The sequence below is a fragment of the Heterocephalus glaber genome, unplaced genomic scaffold (assembly GCF_053883595.1).
Source record: "Heterocephalus glaber isolate CG9 unplaced genomic scaffold, H.glaber_assembly_v1.0 deba00001532, whole genome shotgun sequence".
Classification (NCBI taxonomy): domain Eukaryota; kingdom Metazoa; phylum Chordata; class Mammalia; order Rodentia; family Bathyergidae; genus Heterocephalus; species Heterocephalus glaber.
The window spans coordinates 28,597,261-28,612,699 of NW_028258330.1; the positions used below are offsets into that span (position 1 = coordinate 28,597,261).

Consider the following 15,439-nt stretch of genomic DNA (forward strand, 5'->3'; position numbering starts at 1 on the left):
TGACTTAGTGATTCTATTAGTAGGAATGTGCTGTGAGAATAAGCATAACGAAAGTACTGTATACCATAAAATGTGAATAGCATTGTTTTGTTTTCATTTTCTTTCTTACTGAGAGTTTAACCCAGGGCCTTCACACTAAGGTGCATCCCTAGCACTTATTATTTTGAGACTGGGTATCTCTAAGACCACTCTATGCTTGAATTTATTATCCTCCTGCCTCAGTATGCGCCCCCCCCCCCCCCGCCATGCTGGGATTATAGGCATGTGCCATCACGCCCAGCTTGAGCAGCGTTGTTTCTAATAGCAAAAACCAAACAATGAAAACTGGAAACTTTTCCTCTGAAAATGTAAGACAAGACACTTCATATTTTTTCTTGGAGAGAAGAATGGGATAGGAGAGGAATATAGAAAAAAGATATTAGTATATATGTTTATAAATATTAAGTACATTTTATATTTTTATATAGTTTATAGTATGTACACCCATTGCTTTTTTTTTTCTAAATCCACTGATAGAGGATGAAAGGGATCAGTAATAAAGCAATACAAGTAATTGCTTCCTGTGATTGAGCATAAATTCATCTTTGAGCTTCCTAATAACCAAGTTATAGAGGAAGCCTTGATAAGGAAGTACAGAATGCATCAGAAAAGAGAAAATTTTCCTGATGCTGCTCATTGACAGGAATGTACCAGATAGGAAATTGGTCTGACCCTAGATCTGATTTTGTCTGTCCTCAGCCCAGCTTAAAATGCACTGAGTCCATATCCCTTTTCCCCATGGCCTACCTTGTCCATCTGCTGGCTTCCCCTCCACCACATCTCCATGACACTCCATGCAATGGCCTTTCTATGTACAGGTGTGACTAGAAAAACAGTAAATGTTTAAATTTTTTAAAAATTATTATGATAGGGGCCGGGGATTTCACTTAGTGGTTCTGGCACCTGCCTCACAAGCACAAGGTCCCAAGTTCAATCCTTGGTACCAAAAAAAAAAAATTATTATGATAAAAGACGTATTGTCATTAATTCCCTTCAAAATACGCCTCACTTCAAACACATTTATCCCATCATTCTTGACACTTTTTGAAGCAGTTCTGGAGGTCCTCTTCCATGAGTGTCTTTAGTTGCACTCTCCTGGCTACTTCAATGTCTGAATCAATTCAAAATGTTTACCTTTCGTGGTCATTTTGACTTTAAGGAAGAGCCAGAAGTCATATGGTGCCAGAGCCAGTGAAAAAAGTGGATGGGGACACACCATAATGTTCTTATTGCTAGAGATTCCCTTAAGTGTTTTGTGATCAAAACATACAGTAAATGTTTAAATTAAACATTTTATTATAGTAAAAGATATACTGCCATTAATCCTCCTGAAAATGACCCCCCTCATTTCAAACACACTTATCCGATTGTTCCTGGCCATGTGTCTTTTATTATAATTTTTTTTTAAATGTAAGCATTCACTGTATTTCTTGATCACTCTTTGTATTATTCCTTCTGCCTAGAATCTTCTCTTCTCTACCTAGTTATTGGTTGTAGCCCTTCTTTTTATTTTTTAAGATTTTTCAGTTGTTTGTTTCCTTCGTGAGAACCCTCCTAGGATGAATGTTTCTCCCCTTTGTTCCCAAAGTCCCTTAGGCCTACCTCAGTAATGGAACTTGTCACACAACACTGTAAGTATTATTTTGTTTTCTCTACTACATAAGGGGCTTCTTCAGGTTAGGCTACTATTTGGGGCCCTGAGGACCCAGCTCTTGCCAGGCACAGAGCTAACTGGCCAGTGAGAGAGTGAGTCTGTAATCTGAATGGAGTGCTACCTCTCCCACCCATTACAGTTAGCTGTGTGCACAAGTCACTTTGCTCTGGACTTTGGTGTTTACATCCAGGCAATGAGAGATGTGGCTCAGATAATCTAAGAGAACTCTGGCTCTGATTGTTTTTTCTTCCTCTGTGGGCTATGTCTATATAGATATATCTGTTGTTACTAGCTGTCTTGCTAAATAACTTTAAAGTTTCAGAACTGAGTTTGTTAGAATTCACTGCATTCATTATGGCCTGTCTCACACGTGTTCACCAGCTGAAGGAATCAGAGCACATTCAGCTTGTTTGGCCCAGGATTGCAGAGCTGATTACACCACTGCCCCACCTCCAGCCTTCTCTCATTGGTGCACACAGAGATCAGAAGGCTTTTCCCTGACCACCTCCAAGATGTCCCCTCTTACATTCCCTTCTCACCCTGAGCTGAGTCCTCATGGCTGACTGTCCTTGCCCTAGGTTCATAGTGTTCTTTGCCTTCCTGAGGGGCACGATCCGTTCTCTCTATCCTCTACTCCAGATGATCATAGCAGCTGAAATTGCACCTCAATCTCAGCTTGACACGGAGCCAAAAGAAAGATACTGGGGCTGACCTGGGGTCTCCAGAAGGTACATAATTCCTCTGAGCACAGCATATTTTAAGAAAAACTTTGTTTTTATACCTAAAAGATTAGAAATATTTATTGAAACTGATGGCTCTGTAGAAAAAACAAAAAACAAAAAACAAAACTATCCAGTTACTCCCAAATGTGAATACCATTTAAGGACCATTTTGTAACTGAAAGGTTTGAGGGCATATTGTCAGTGTAAAAGTAGTATTCCTCTGAATTGGGGGTAGGCAGTACTGCATATACAAAAGTGTATAAGGCATTTGAAAGATACACAGAAGTCAAGAGTGGTTGTTTAGGCCCCACCATCACCACTAAAAATTTATATTAGAGAGCCTGCTTTCTTCCCATTCATTCAGCAAGCATTTCCAGAATACCTGCTATGTGCCAGGAACATAGTTTTGGATCTGAGAATGTAGCCATGAATGAAGCAGACTAAAATCCCTGCCTTGGTGGAACTTATATTCTAATTGAAGGAAGATGGTAAACAAAATTTTAAAAATAAGCTATTTGAGCAGGTAATACAAAATAAAGAGAAAAATAAAGCAGATAAGAACTTGAGATCTTCCTGCCTCAGTCTCCTGAAGTGCTGTGATTACAAGTGTGCACCACCATGCCCAGAAAGGAACTTTGCATTTTAAAATAGGGTCATCAAAGGGAACCTGAGAGGTTGACAGTTCAGTAAACTCAGTGTGAAGAGTAAGTGGTACACATAACTGGTAAAGAACATTTCAGCCAAAGAAACAGCAGGTGCAGAGGGCCCAAGGCAGGACATCAGAAACAACATTTAGTTTGAGTGAGTCAGGGAACCATCAGAGAGTTTTAAACAGATTTGACTTTAGTTTTTATTTTTTTTCCAGTCCTTACCCTTTTATTTTTGTTCTTACTCATGTATAAGAGCTCTTTACTCTTTGTCATATGTATTACAAATATGTTGACCATCTTTTCACTAGATCTGAGTGCCACTCGGCACTTCTACTCATATTTCATGAGCCCTAAAGTTAGTTTAGGTATTCTCTTTTTTTCCCTCTTAAATTCTTCTATCAGTATGACTTTAGGTTTTAACTTAAAGGATCATTCTGGCTGCTCTATGGAGATTGGACCAAAAGGAATGAGGGTGGAAGCAGAGAGACTCACTACTGTTGAATATTCTGAGCAAAAGAAGGGGGCACCATGGATCAGAGTAATAATCAGTGCTGGTAAAAGAGCCAGACATCTGGATATAATCTCAAGGTAAAACTGCCTAGGCTGCTTTAAAAGGGCACCACTTGTGCTGGGAGCTTGTGAAACAGAACAGCCTGGTTGCCATGAACTAGATGGAAAAGACTGACGGGAACAGATTTGGGGAGGAAGGTCAGGAGTTCACTTTTGGGTACATTAAATGGAAAGGACCTGTTAAGACAACCAAGTGGAGGGAGCAGGTGGACAATACAGGGCAGGAGTTGGCCTTCAGAGAACAGGGCTGACCTGCAGGTTCAAGTTGGTGAGTCTCAGCATGTACATGGTTTTCAAGGCCATGGAACAAGATATGATCACCAGAAAGTGAATACTGATAGAAGATAGACATCTGAGGGCTGATTAAGACTGGGAAAGTGAGGCGATGGGGAATACTTCTTATGAAGAAAAAAACCACACAAGTAGAAAATGATATCTGAGTTGCAGTTAAAGAAGTAAGAATGCTTCCTTATGGCCTCACTTAATAGTCAAGTGACTTTTTGAGAACCCAAAGTAACTTTGGCATATGAAAGTGCTCTTCAGTTTTCAAATAGAATCTGTTGTATTTTATTTCAAGATAAACTTTGCTCTGCCATTTTCTCCATGAGTAGACTCCTTTTCAAGGTTATTATTGAAAGATTTTTAAAAATTCTTTTTAAAGAAAAGAATCTCTTCACAGCTGAAGCCTATAATATCCCCTTCAATTGCCCTCTTTTACCAAGGGCAGAAGAGTAGTATTTCATGATAGAAGTTGCTGGGTTATGGGCACTCAGGAAGCACTATGCTGGTCTGAAGTGCTTGCAGTCCAGCTACCTTTAACACACAGTGGCAGTTTTAGCTGCACCAGAATGCAAGTGATAGTGCTGGGCCCCTATCAGATTTCTTATTTAATTCCAGGGCATTTACTTGGGAAAGTTATAAGATAATTTGAGAATTCGATGGAACATTTCTTAATTATTTGCTTATGTCATGGTTAGTATTCATATTCTGTTCACAGGTTATTTCTGTAAATGATGAGGCTCTGTTGTGGACAATAAAAATTAACTCCACAGGATAGAAATTCTCACTTAGTTTTAACTTGCTGGCTTGAGCTGTCCTTGAGGATATCATCCATTTTGACTCTGTGTCTTGTGCAGTGTGTGAAGATCAGTTCGGTTTTCTAATGACACAATTGAGGTTCTTGTCTTATTAATCAGTAGCAGCAGTCAGAGAAGACCTACTTATTCCTCTTTCAGTAGAGCCAGACTGGGCTTGGAGAGAGGTAATAATTACTGCTCTGATCTCAGCATGTTCTCTTTTCTCCTTCCCAACCCAGAGCATGTCTGTTCAATCCTGGCTTCCCTCCTGCGCAACCTGAGAGGGCAGCAGCGAACCCGGCTTCTGAATAAGTTCACTGAAAATGACAGTGAGAAGGTGGGTGATGGAGGGGCTGGGAGGATGGGACCAGGACTGGGAGGAATGGGACTTCTTATCCAATATGATCCAAGGGATATTGGGATATGTTCCTGCTGTAAAATATCTTCAGCTTCTCAGCCCCATTGCTTTATTTTTTTGGTGCCGGGGATCGACTCAGGACCTTGAGCTTTTGAGGCAGGCGGCAGAACCACTGAGCTGAATCCCCAGCCCCGCATTGCTTTTGATCTCAAAGGTTCTACTGGTTTGCTGTCTCTTATGTCCCAGAGAACTCTCCTGGAGTAAGAGTAACGCCTGAGAGTGATAGCAGTGGGCATGTTAGGGGGATTTTTAGACCCAAGAAGAGTGGATTATAATAGGATTTTGGTTACGGTGGGATGGAATGCACAGCATAGCAAAGTGATTAGACCATGGGCCTTGGATTTAAATATCTGGATTTCAACCTGCTTTTACTGCTTTCAATGTGTGTGCCACCCTGAGCCTCACTTGCTCTGGCTTTAAAATGGAGACATTAGTACCTATCTTGAAGAGTCAGTGGGAGGTGCATTAGATGAGGTGAAAATGAAAATAAGGTAACAATAAGGAAACAGAGCCTGACTAGGTAGGCTGTAGAAGCTGCTGCTGATCCCTAAATGAGGTTGGATGAGTATTTTATATTGTTATCTTGCATGCCAAGCCAAAAGATTTTAACAGTAATAGAAGCTGCCACTTATTGAGTGACTGCTGTGGAGTGGGTAATAGAGCAGCTGCCTTTCATTGTTGCATATAATCGTCTAACACTATGTGGCTTTTCCATGTATAGGCATCACTCACATTTACAGATAAGGAAATTGAAGCTTAGAGACATCCTGTGACTTGCCCAAGATCGTGCCACTAATCACAGCAGAGCTGGGATTTGAACCCAGGCTGCCAAGTGCAGAAAGCCTGTGTATTTTATTGCACTGTACATAAGTAGGCAATTTCAGATGAGTAAAATGAAGGATCAGAACCCCCTTTCTAGCCTACATTAGTTGCTTTCCTGCTTGTGTTCAAGGCAGACCCGAAGTGGAGGGAGGCCTAGGACTGTCTTCTTGAGCCTACCTCTGGCCAATTTTGCTTACTTCACTAGTAGTATGGCATGGCAGAAAACTGTCAGGCTAGAATACAGGACATCTTAGCAGTCATATGCATGGTGATGTCATTTAATACCATTTAATATCTTTTCTCATCTTTAAATTGAGGTTGCATGAAGCTTTTGTGCTACTTCATCAGGGTGCTTTGTTACTGCTTAAGGAGATAATGTACATGGAAATACTTTGTAACCTGAAATATATAAAATCTTTGGATCCATTGTTAGCTACAGAGGGATACAGTCTTCCTGGACTATCTGAGGCCATACTGGAGCAACATTTCCAATTAACCAACATCAGCTCCTGGCCAAATAAATACCAAGGTTGCCAAGAGCCATGGTGGTGCTACTTCAATAAAGTTAGGTCAGAAGGCTGGACTCATTTCAGTCCTTAGGAAGTCTTAGGGGAAAATGAAACTTCCAGGTCCACAGAATGTTCCTCAGGCCAGGTTTGAAGCATGACTTTGCTAAGCCTCAAACTGATTTTTAACTTACTACTGTGCAAAAGTCGGCCTTTTTTCAAGTTGCGGAAGGGGTTTTTCTTGCACCGTCTTCTGACTCAAAAGCAACTAAAAGATTTTACTCAGGCATTTTTTTAAAAAAAGATGAGCTCTGGGGCAGAATCCAAACATGAAAGGTTTCAGTTGGAAAAAAAGAAATTTCTTTAAAGTTCTAAGTGAATATCAAGTGTGCAACCTCAAGCACCTTCTCTATGCAAGAAGGGACTTGGATTCTTATTTATTTATGTATTTGTTGTTAACAATTTGAATTCCTGAGAAGGCTGGGCATACATAGTCTCCACTGGGGAGCAGCCCTGTGTTCAGGTATGTCTCAAGTGATTATTGCATTCCACCCTGGCTTCCTGCTCCATTCCTGATGTGCTCCCAAGCAGAGCATATCTCCCATCAGAAATGGCAGTGCAATCTCTCTGTAAAGCAGCAACAGTGAGGTGAGGAGGAGCTCCATGACCTCTTGCCTTTGTGTTGCTCGTCCCCCTCACTCATGTGTGTGAAATCACTCTCTTTCAGGTTGACAGACTAATGGAGTTGCATTTTAAATATCTGGGTGCAATGCAGGTGGCTGACAAGAAGATCGAAGGGGAAAAACATGTACGTATCCCTGCCTACCTTTTGCCAACTGTTGACTCACACCCATTTGGGCCCTTTGTGTATCTTCTCTCTCTCTCTACAGGATAGATAAGACCATGTGCTACCTACCATTGAGGTAAAAGCAAGGCAGATAACACTCTGACAATGTGTGTAATGCTCCCATCCCCATACCCAATGGAGTGACAGTTTTTAGGAGGAAGGATATTTGGACTGACCCAGGTCTGTGCTGGGACTCTGGGAGGATACTACCAGTGCCTTGCACAAGAGCTTTTCTCAGAAGGTCTGGACAAGTGAAGCACTGTGTCTCAGTGCCATGTTGGCAGAGTTGTCTTGGTATCCATGCTTGCCGGCTGCTGTAATCCTGAGAGAAGCCTTCTAAGGAAGGGTGGTCCAGGATAGGACACTGGAAGGAGGCTGAGAGGCCACTGAATCTAGTTCCCTAATACAGAGATGGAAAGCTAGAGGCCTAGAGAAGGAAGGCCCAGATGTGTTGCAGCCATTTCTTGATGCTGACATTTGCTAAGGGAACGGTGCCCTGCTAGATCTCCTTGAGGGGCTGGGCTTTCTGTGGTAATATACTACCTTCTCTATTTCTCACCTCTTCCATTAAGTTCTCTGCCATCTCTGACCTCTGTAGCTTACTCATTGCATTCCTTAACCCGGGTGCTTTCTGTGTCTGCTGTTTAATGTCCAATTTGTATTCTGTCCACTGCAAGACATTCCTCAGTCTGTGGTCACATTACAATGTGATCCTTTCTTGCTTCTTTCACAGTCTGAAGCAGACCTCATTTTCCTTGTGATCTTGATCTTCCAGATCACTCCATTCTCTTTTCAGTCTTCCTGCCTTCAAGATACACTTGAGGCTTCTGAACCTCACTGGCAGGAGAACCCATGCCAACACCGCCACCCCGAGCCTTGTGCAGAGCCCTTCGCCTTGAGAAGGATGCTCACACTACCTCCGGCTACGCTGCAGTTCAGGGGCCAGGCTAGAGCTAGGGAAGAAGATGAGCCTGTTGCCTGCATTTCTCTCCACCACTTCCTACCCAACCCTCCCCTTTCACAAAACATGCCTTTAGTTATGAAGACCAGTAGATGGTAACTGTGCTTTTTGTTCTCGGGATTTCCCTGTGATCTCTAAACCTAGTAAGTACTCAGATGTTTGCTGATTGATTGAATTGCTTGACTGGGACTTTCTTCTTTTATTCCGTGATACCACTGCAAGATAAAAGGCAGTCTCTAAAGTCTGAGCTGGACTTCAGATACTAATGTGTTCCACACACAGCTCTTTCATTCCACATACCCCACCTGCTTTGTTTTGTTCTTGGATTAAACTTTCCTCTTCCTATAGAATAATGTGTGCATGAGGGGCACTAAGTGATACAACTGTAACAGTGCCAGAGTAAGATAACCTATCTTTGTCTGAGTGATAATTAGAATTGAATCAGGCGTCAGACCATTGGGGCACCAACCCTGACAGAGTTCCCAATGCAAGCTGCTGAAGTAGTTTGAGGGGTAGCAGGAGCAGCACCTGGAAGGCAGGGGGCAGCACCTCAAAGTCGTTGCTAGCTGTGGCTTGTTGCTGTGCCTTAGGGGATCTTGGCCACGGGTTCTCAAATCCCCTTAAGTTTACTTAATATTTTCCCTCAGATTCAGTTAAACATCCCTCGGTAGCTCTCTGCAATTTTTCACAATGGAGTGGATTAAAAGCCCAGTGAGAGGATGCTCCTCTTGGTGCAGGACCAGTGATCTGGTGGAAACCGTGAAGTAAGTGCATATGGGGAGTCAGAAAGCCCATGGTTTAAAGTAGGGCTGCTACTTCCTACCTCTGAGCTCTTGAACAGCTAAGTTGATCTTTCTAAACATTGGTTTTCCCGAAATCTGTAAAATGGGAATAATAACACCTCCCTTTCAGTTATTATGAAAAGTAAGTATAAATTATATAATGTACCTGGCTCAGTAAGTAGAAGTTACTGCTGCTGGTGGCAGATTTTCCTGGCTTCTGTTGGAATTCTTGTGTTACTTTTAAGTAAGCCAGGCAGGCCTTTCCCTGAGTGCATCCGCCTCGCCAGCTGCCCCAGAAGGCCCTGGCAGAATGAAGTATTGGCACCATCCAGTGCTTTGAGGTGACATGTCAACATTTTGAGGGAGACCAAGTAAATGGTTTGGGCATCGGGCAACAGCTTGCATGTAGCTGCTAAGAAATTTGGCCTGCTTCCCACACGATTATCTATTATCAGCACTAAAGAGGGTGTGAAATTGATTAGCGCTGATGGAGACTGGAGACTGATTGCTGCAGCCGCTGCCCCCAGCACTTGAAGGGCTTCTGTGTGCCACAGGCATGGGCCCCTGCCATTCCTGACAAATATCTAATCTCCTTGTTGCCAAGGCTGTTTTGCTGGGCACTGGCAAATATTCCAAGGCCATTAGTGCTGGGCAGCCACAGTGCTGCTCAGAGAGCCAGGGTGGGCAGCAGGGAAGGAGGCATTTGTGAGCAGTGTTTGCTGCCAATACTCAGGCTCCATCCTGGCAGATGAAGCCACCTCAAAGGTATAAAGTGACTAAGAACAACAAGATCTCCTCTCCTCTCTCTCATTTAGTCTTGTCTCTTAAGTCATAGTTTGTCTCTTCACCCTCACTAAATTTGGACCTCCTACACGAGTGGCGGCAAACCTTTGACACATGTGCCACAGCCAGCTGTTTATGGTCATTGAAAGCCCTAACACGGTGGTGGCGAACCTATGGCACACATGTTGTTTTGCTTTTAAGACAAAAAGATATTAATGTATCAGTTGGTTTTTCTGAACTGAAACCTCAGTGTTGGGGTTTAATTGCAGTGCTGGCACTTTGTGGTAAACAAACGGGTTTTGAGTTACAGTTTGGGTACTCATCTCAACAGGTTCACTGTTACTGCTCTAAAAGGTTCACCATCACTCCTGTACCACTGGGAGCTTGGCAAATAATTGTTGACTTGAATGGAATGCTTATTTCTCAGGCATTTTGATGACATTGACCGTCAGATTAGTAATGAATAAATATCATATACTTCACTTAAGTCTGCAACATAAAACTTGAGATTATAGGGTCAGGTGTTGGCATGTTTAGGCTCTCAGAGGCACCCCTCCCTGTAAATCTTGGGTTTCTCTGGGCACACTACAAGTCTCTAGTTTGCAGTTGAGCAAGATTCACTAGAGAGAATCCAGTCTTAACCAGGTGCCTGCTCTGTGCAGGGCAGTGGGCCAGGCACTGGCCAGGGGCGAGAGGCCGACATGCCAATGAAAGTTGTCTTCTGTTGAGGGGCAGAGGATGCAAGGAGCAGTGGAATCACCTGAACTGGTTTGTCAATGAGTCATCATTCACGCTGAACCTTAAAAGATAGAGATGTCTCAGGCATTTCCAGTTTGGGTCGAAACAGCAGAGCAGGAGAGGCAGGAAGCAGAGTTGGGGTAGGATGTGGAGAGTATGAGAGGGAGAGCATTGGGTCTGGGGCTAGGCCCTTCCCTGGCTCTCTGACTGTGGACAGATAGCTTAACTGAAGATGTCTTAATTTGTATGCTTTGAGAAATTTTGTAGGTAGTGATATGGTAACAGTAAATACCAAACGAATAAACAGAAAAGCTGCCTGCAATAAGGCCTGATATTTAGAAGGTAATCATAGGCCCCTTTGTGTTTTTTTCTCTACAAGGACTAATTTCTCCCCTACTCCTTCCCCCGCCACCTCTCTCTTTATCTACTCTCCTCCCTCCCTCCCTCCCTAGTCTCAATTCCCTAGTACTGAAAGATTTTGCATGATCTGACTTCCCAGTACTTCCCCGCCCCATCCCCTTCCTCCAGCACTACCCTCCTGCCTTCCAGCCTTTATATTTGTTCGTGTCTTATGCCCTGGGTTTTCTCTTCCTGTTGCCTCTGCCATTGTCAGGTCTTGGCATAAATGTCACCTCAAAGAGTCTTTAGTGACCACCATGTGTAAAAGCCTCCTGTCTGCCTCTGTGTAACTAGAAATTATTTTGTTTGCTTTCTGTCTCTGGGACTATAGTCCCTTTTGTTCATCATATTCTCAGGACTTACAACCTGAGAGCATGCATGACAAAATAAAGGGCTGCTCTTTGTTAGGTGAAATTAATACCTATCCTTCGGTATTAAGAGATCACCCTGGGCATTATTTCTGGTTTTTGGTTCTGTTTTGGTTTTTTTGGCAGTACTGGGGATTTAACCCAGGACCTTTACAATTGAACTACATCCCAAGCCCTTTTTTAAATTTTTTTTTTTTTTAATTTTGAAAGAGTCTTGCTGAATTGCCAGGGCCAGGCTTGACTTGGAATCCTCCTGTCTCAGCCTCCCAGAATCCTGGGATTATATGCAGGTGCCGCCATGCCTGGCTAACTCTAATTTTTAACCTTGATTTTTGTTTCTTCTACAATTAGCCCTAGCTGGGGATTTAGCTCAGTGGTTCCACTGCCTTCCTCACAAGCGCAAGGTCCCGAGTTCAATCCCTGGTACCAAAAAAAACAACAACAACAAAAAAAGCTTGATTAATACAATTAGCCCCATCATCAAAAATATTTAAGTACAGGGCTGGGGATTTAGCTCAATGGTGCCGTGCCTGCCTTGCAAGCACAAGCTCCTGAGTTCAATCCCCAGTACCGCAAAAAAAAAAAAAATAAGTACAAATGTGTGGCAATATTCTAGTTTGGTTTTTTAATTTTGTTTTATTTATGATGCTAGGGATCAAACTCAGGGCCTCGTGTATGCTAGGCAAGTGTTCTGCCACTGAGCTATATTCCTAGCCCTGTAGAAATATTCAATAAGGAAAAATAGTCTGATTTGGAAGAGTCTATAGGACCAACTGATAGATAATTTTATACACGTTTTGTTCACATAACATTCCTGCAACAGTGTGGAGCTAGCAGACTCCAGGTCCTGGGCTGTGACCCTCCACTGTACTCCCTGTCAGCGAGATTACAGGGCCATGGCATATCTGGACACACCCTAGGGGTTCCTGGTTAACAAGATTTGACCTGAACTTTTAAGGCCATGTGATTTCCAGACTGTTGTAGTGAGCAGCAGTCCTCGTGATCTGGTAAATATCCAGGGTGCTTGTCTAAGCACATTTCAGCAGACTCCCCAAACAAGTCCAAGCCCAGAAAATGCCAAGATCCCTTGTATCAGGAAGATGTCCTGATTTCCTTCTGGTTGCTTCCACCTTCTGTTGGTTAAATGTGCAGAGCCTTCCTGGCTCCTGACTGTCTAAAGTAAGGCATAATTAGATAGGCGCTGGCAGGGATTTCTAAGAGGGAGGAGAACCTTAGAGAGAGGTTTTTCTTTCTTAGTTCCTGGGAAAATTATACTCAGCAGGTTTATTCAATAAAGTGTTCTCACCACATACTTTGCACCATAATGACTTACAAATTGCATGCTAATTTTGCCACAGTTAAATCATTCCAGGCTTTATCCTGGAAAGAAAAAGATGGACTCAGTAATGAAACAGTATCCACAGGACTTGATGTCTTAAGCAGACTATTTCCTCAGCATTTGGAACTCACTTAAAGATTTGTATGGCTGGGCTCTGTGGTGCATGCCTGTAGTTCTAGGACTCAGGTGGCTGAGGCGGGAGAATCGCTTGAGCCCAAGAGTTCAGAACAAGCCCAGGTAACAGAGCAAGACCCTGTCTCAAAAAGAAAAGAAAGAAAGATTGGTATGCAAAGGGGTGAAGTGTAGGAATGAATGAGTAGGGTATGTGATCCTGAAAAGCGCAGGGTAAGGATACAGACAGTGAAATGTGAGACTGCCATTGATTCTTCTGCTAACTAGGCTGGAAGCTCCCCAGGCAAGCTTTAAAAAAAAGAGAGAATCCTGCTGAGAGTTTCTCTCAGCTCTTCTTTTTTTTCAACTCTTTTTTTTTTTTGGTACCAGGGATCGAACTCGGGTCCTTCTGCTTGTGAGGCAGGTGCCCAAACCACTGAGCTAAATCCCCAGCCCCTCTCAGCTCTACTTTAAACCAGTGGTTCCCAAGCTTTCTCAGTATGCCAGAGCACAGTTCTCTGCCCATAAAAGCTAGTGTACTGGGGCCAAGAGTCATGGTGCCTTTTCCTCTCCTGCTTCCCTCTGTTATACACCCACCATTTCAGCTGTGTGGCTCTTTACTCTCTACTTCCTCCTAGTCACAGTCACCCTTTCTGCTACTGGAGGAAAAGTCAGTAGGCCTGGTTCTGGTCCCACACCTCTGCCACTTGCCTTGCAGTCTGGTCCTGAGTACTCTGTTTTGCTGTTGTCCTCTTTCAGCAGAGCTAATTGCTGTCCCCTGCCAACCTCCCGGGCTCAGTGAGAATCTGCTAAGATCAGGGTTATGTGCTGGGGCCTCCCACTTCTCTGCAGATTCACACAGCCAGCTGCACCTGGCCATCGCCCACAGGGTTTCCTGACTCAGCAAGTCCACCCAGGCTCGTGGCCCTGACCCTGGTAGTCTCCTTCCTTCCTCCCACAACAGGACCATTCATCGATATGACCAGGTCAGAAGCCTGCACATCATCTGCATACTCCCACCCACCACACAGCCACCTCATAAATTTTACTTGCAACACCTCTGCAGCCTGTCTTCTCTTCCCCTCCTCACTACCAGTGCTTCATTTTAGTCATCTTTTCTTGCACCAGTATAGCTCCCTCCTAACTAGTTTCCTAGCTCTAGGTTTGTCACCTCCAGTTCACCTTCTACACAGTAACCAGAGATTTTCTAAAATAAAAATCACTCGGGCCTCTTCCCTCTTCAAATACAGATGTGCTGGTGCTGTGTAACCATCAGCGTGTAGTTGAAACTCCGTCGCCAGGCCCTGCCTGCCACTCTACCCATATCCTTCACCCCTCATGAAGTACAAAAGTTAGTTGTGCCTCACAGAGCTTGCACTTTCTCCAACTTTCTAGACGTTTGATAATTATTTATTCTGCCTAGAATACTTCTCGGTGCCATCTTTTCCATGTGCCTTTCCACAGCTGGCTAATTCCTCCGAATTGTTCCAGTTTGGGCATACAGATGAGTCAGTAAATACGGATTGAATGTCTGCCACATCCCAAACATGCTGCCTAGTGTTTCCCTGTCAGTTCATGCAGAAAGCCTGCCCTAGGACTGCTGAATCCCCTCACTACCCTGAGCACACGTGGGTACTGCAGCCACTGGCTGAACAGCAGGGACTCTGGGCCCAGGCTACATAGTCTCAGGTCCTGGCTTTACCTCTCATTGCCAGTCACAAGAAAGTCATTGAAACTCCTGTTTCAGTTTTCACATCACTAAAAGGATGAGATTAATGGTACTGATCTTGTGGGGTTGTGAGGAAGATTAAATCAATTAATAAAATTACATCACTTAAACTAGTCCCTAGCACAAAGGAGGATGCCTTGAGTTGTAGCCATTATCACAAGTGTTTTTGGCCCGCACACCTGCCTGCCACTCCCTCTAAACTGACTCTTAAGCCCTCACAAGTAGGGCTGATCTTGTTCACTTTTTCTGTTCCTTCAACAGGATTGTCATTTTTCTGGCCTTTTATTGTCTATCACATCTGCTAGCATGGAAGCTTTGGTTCTCTCAAGACTGGCTTATATATCATTGATGTTCAAATGAGCCCTCTGGGGTTTTTGTTTTAGGGAGAGCATGTTAAATAAATTTAGGGATGATGATACATACCTGAGGTGGAAGCATCATGATAACATAGAAAGATCCTAGCCAAGACTAAGTTTAAATGCCAGCTCTGTCACACACAAATTCTGTGCCCCTAAGAGGAGCTTGCTCTGCCCTGCATGTATGTGAGTCTTCGTGTTTGGTTTAATATTGGGTCATTTGAGGATGTATGGAATTGTTTGACAAAACCTGGCACATGTTCATTTGGTAAGGTAGCGTAATGTAGTCAGTTTATCCTCTGTGAGCAAAGCTCTGACCCTGGGTCCTTGGATTCTATTAGGGCTGCTATCATTTAGCTCCCAAAAAAATTCCCTTTACTGGTTCTCTCGTCTCAGTTTCCCCGGCTAATGCAAACCCTAGGACTCTTCTCTAACGGTCTGTCTACTTTTAGAAGGAAATTTTTGCTTTGCTGGTACTATGCCTGCCCCATCTTCATTTGCCCCTCTCTCCTGTGGTCTAAATTTCTTCCCTTGCTTTGGAATTTTCAAAGGACCTGGCATTTTCTGAA

General features: G+C 43.5%; 1 protein-coding gene across 1 annotated transcript in view; it reads left to right on the forward strand.

Moving 5' to 3' along the window:
• The window catches only part of Ctnnbl1 (catenin beta like 1), a 177,611-nt gene that overhangs the window by 142,417 nt on the left and 19,755 nt on the right, over positions 1-15,439 (forward strand). The window contains exons 12-13 of the mRNA XM_004867794.4: positions 4,951-5,048; positions 7,185-7,265. Of these exons, the coding sequence (XP_004867851.2) occupies positions 4,951-5,048; positions 7,185-7,265 (179 nt within the window). The remainder of the gene's footprint in view (positions 1-4,950; positions 5,049-7,184; positions 7,266-15,439) is intronic.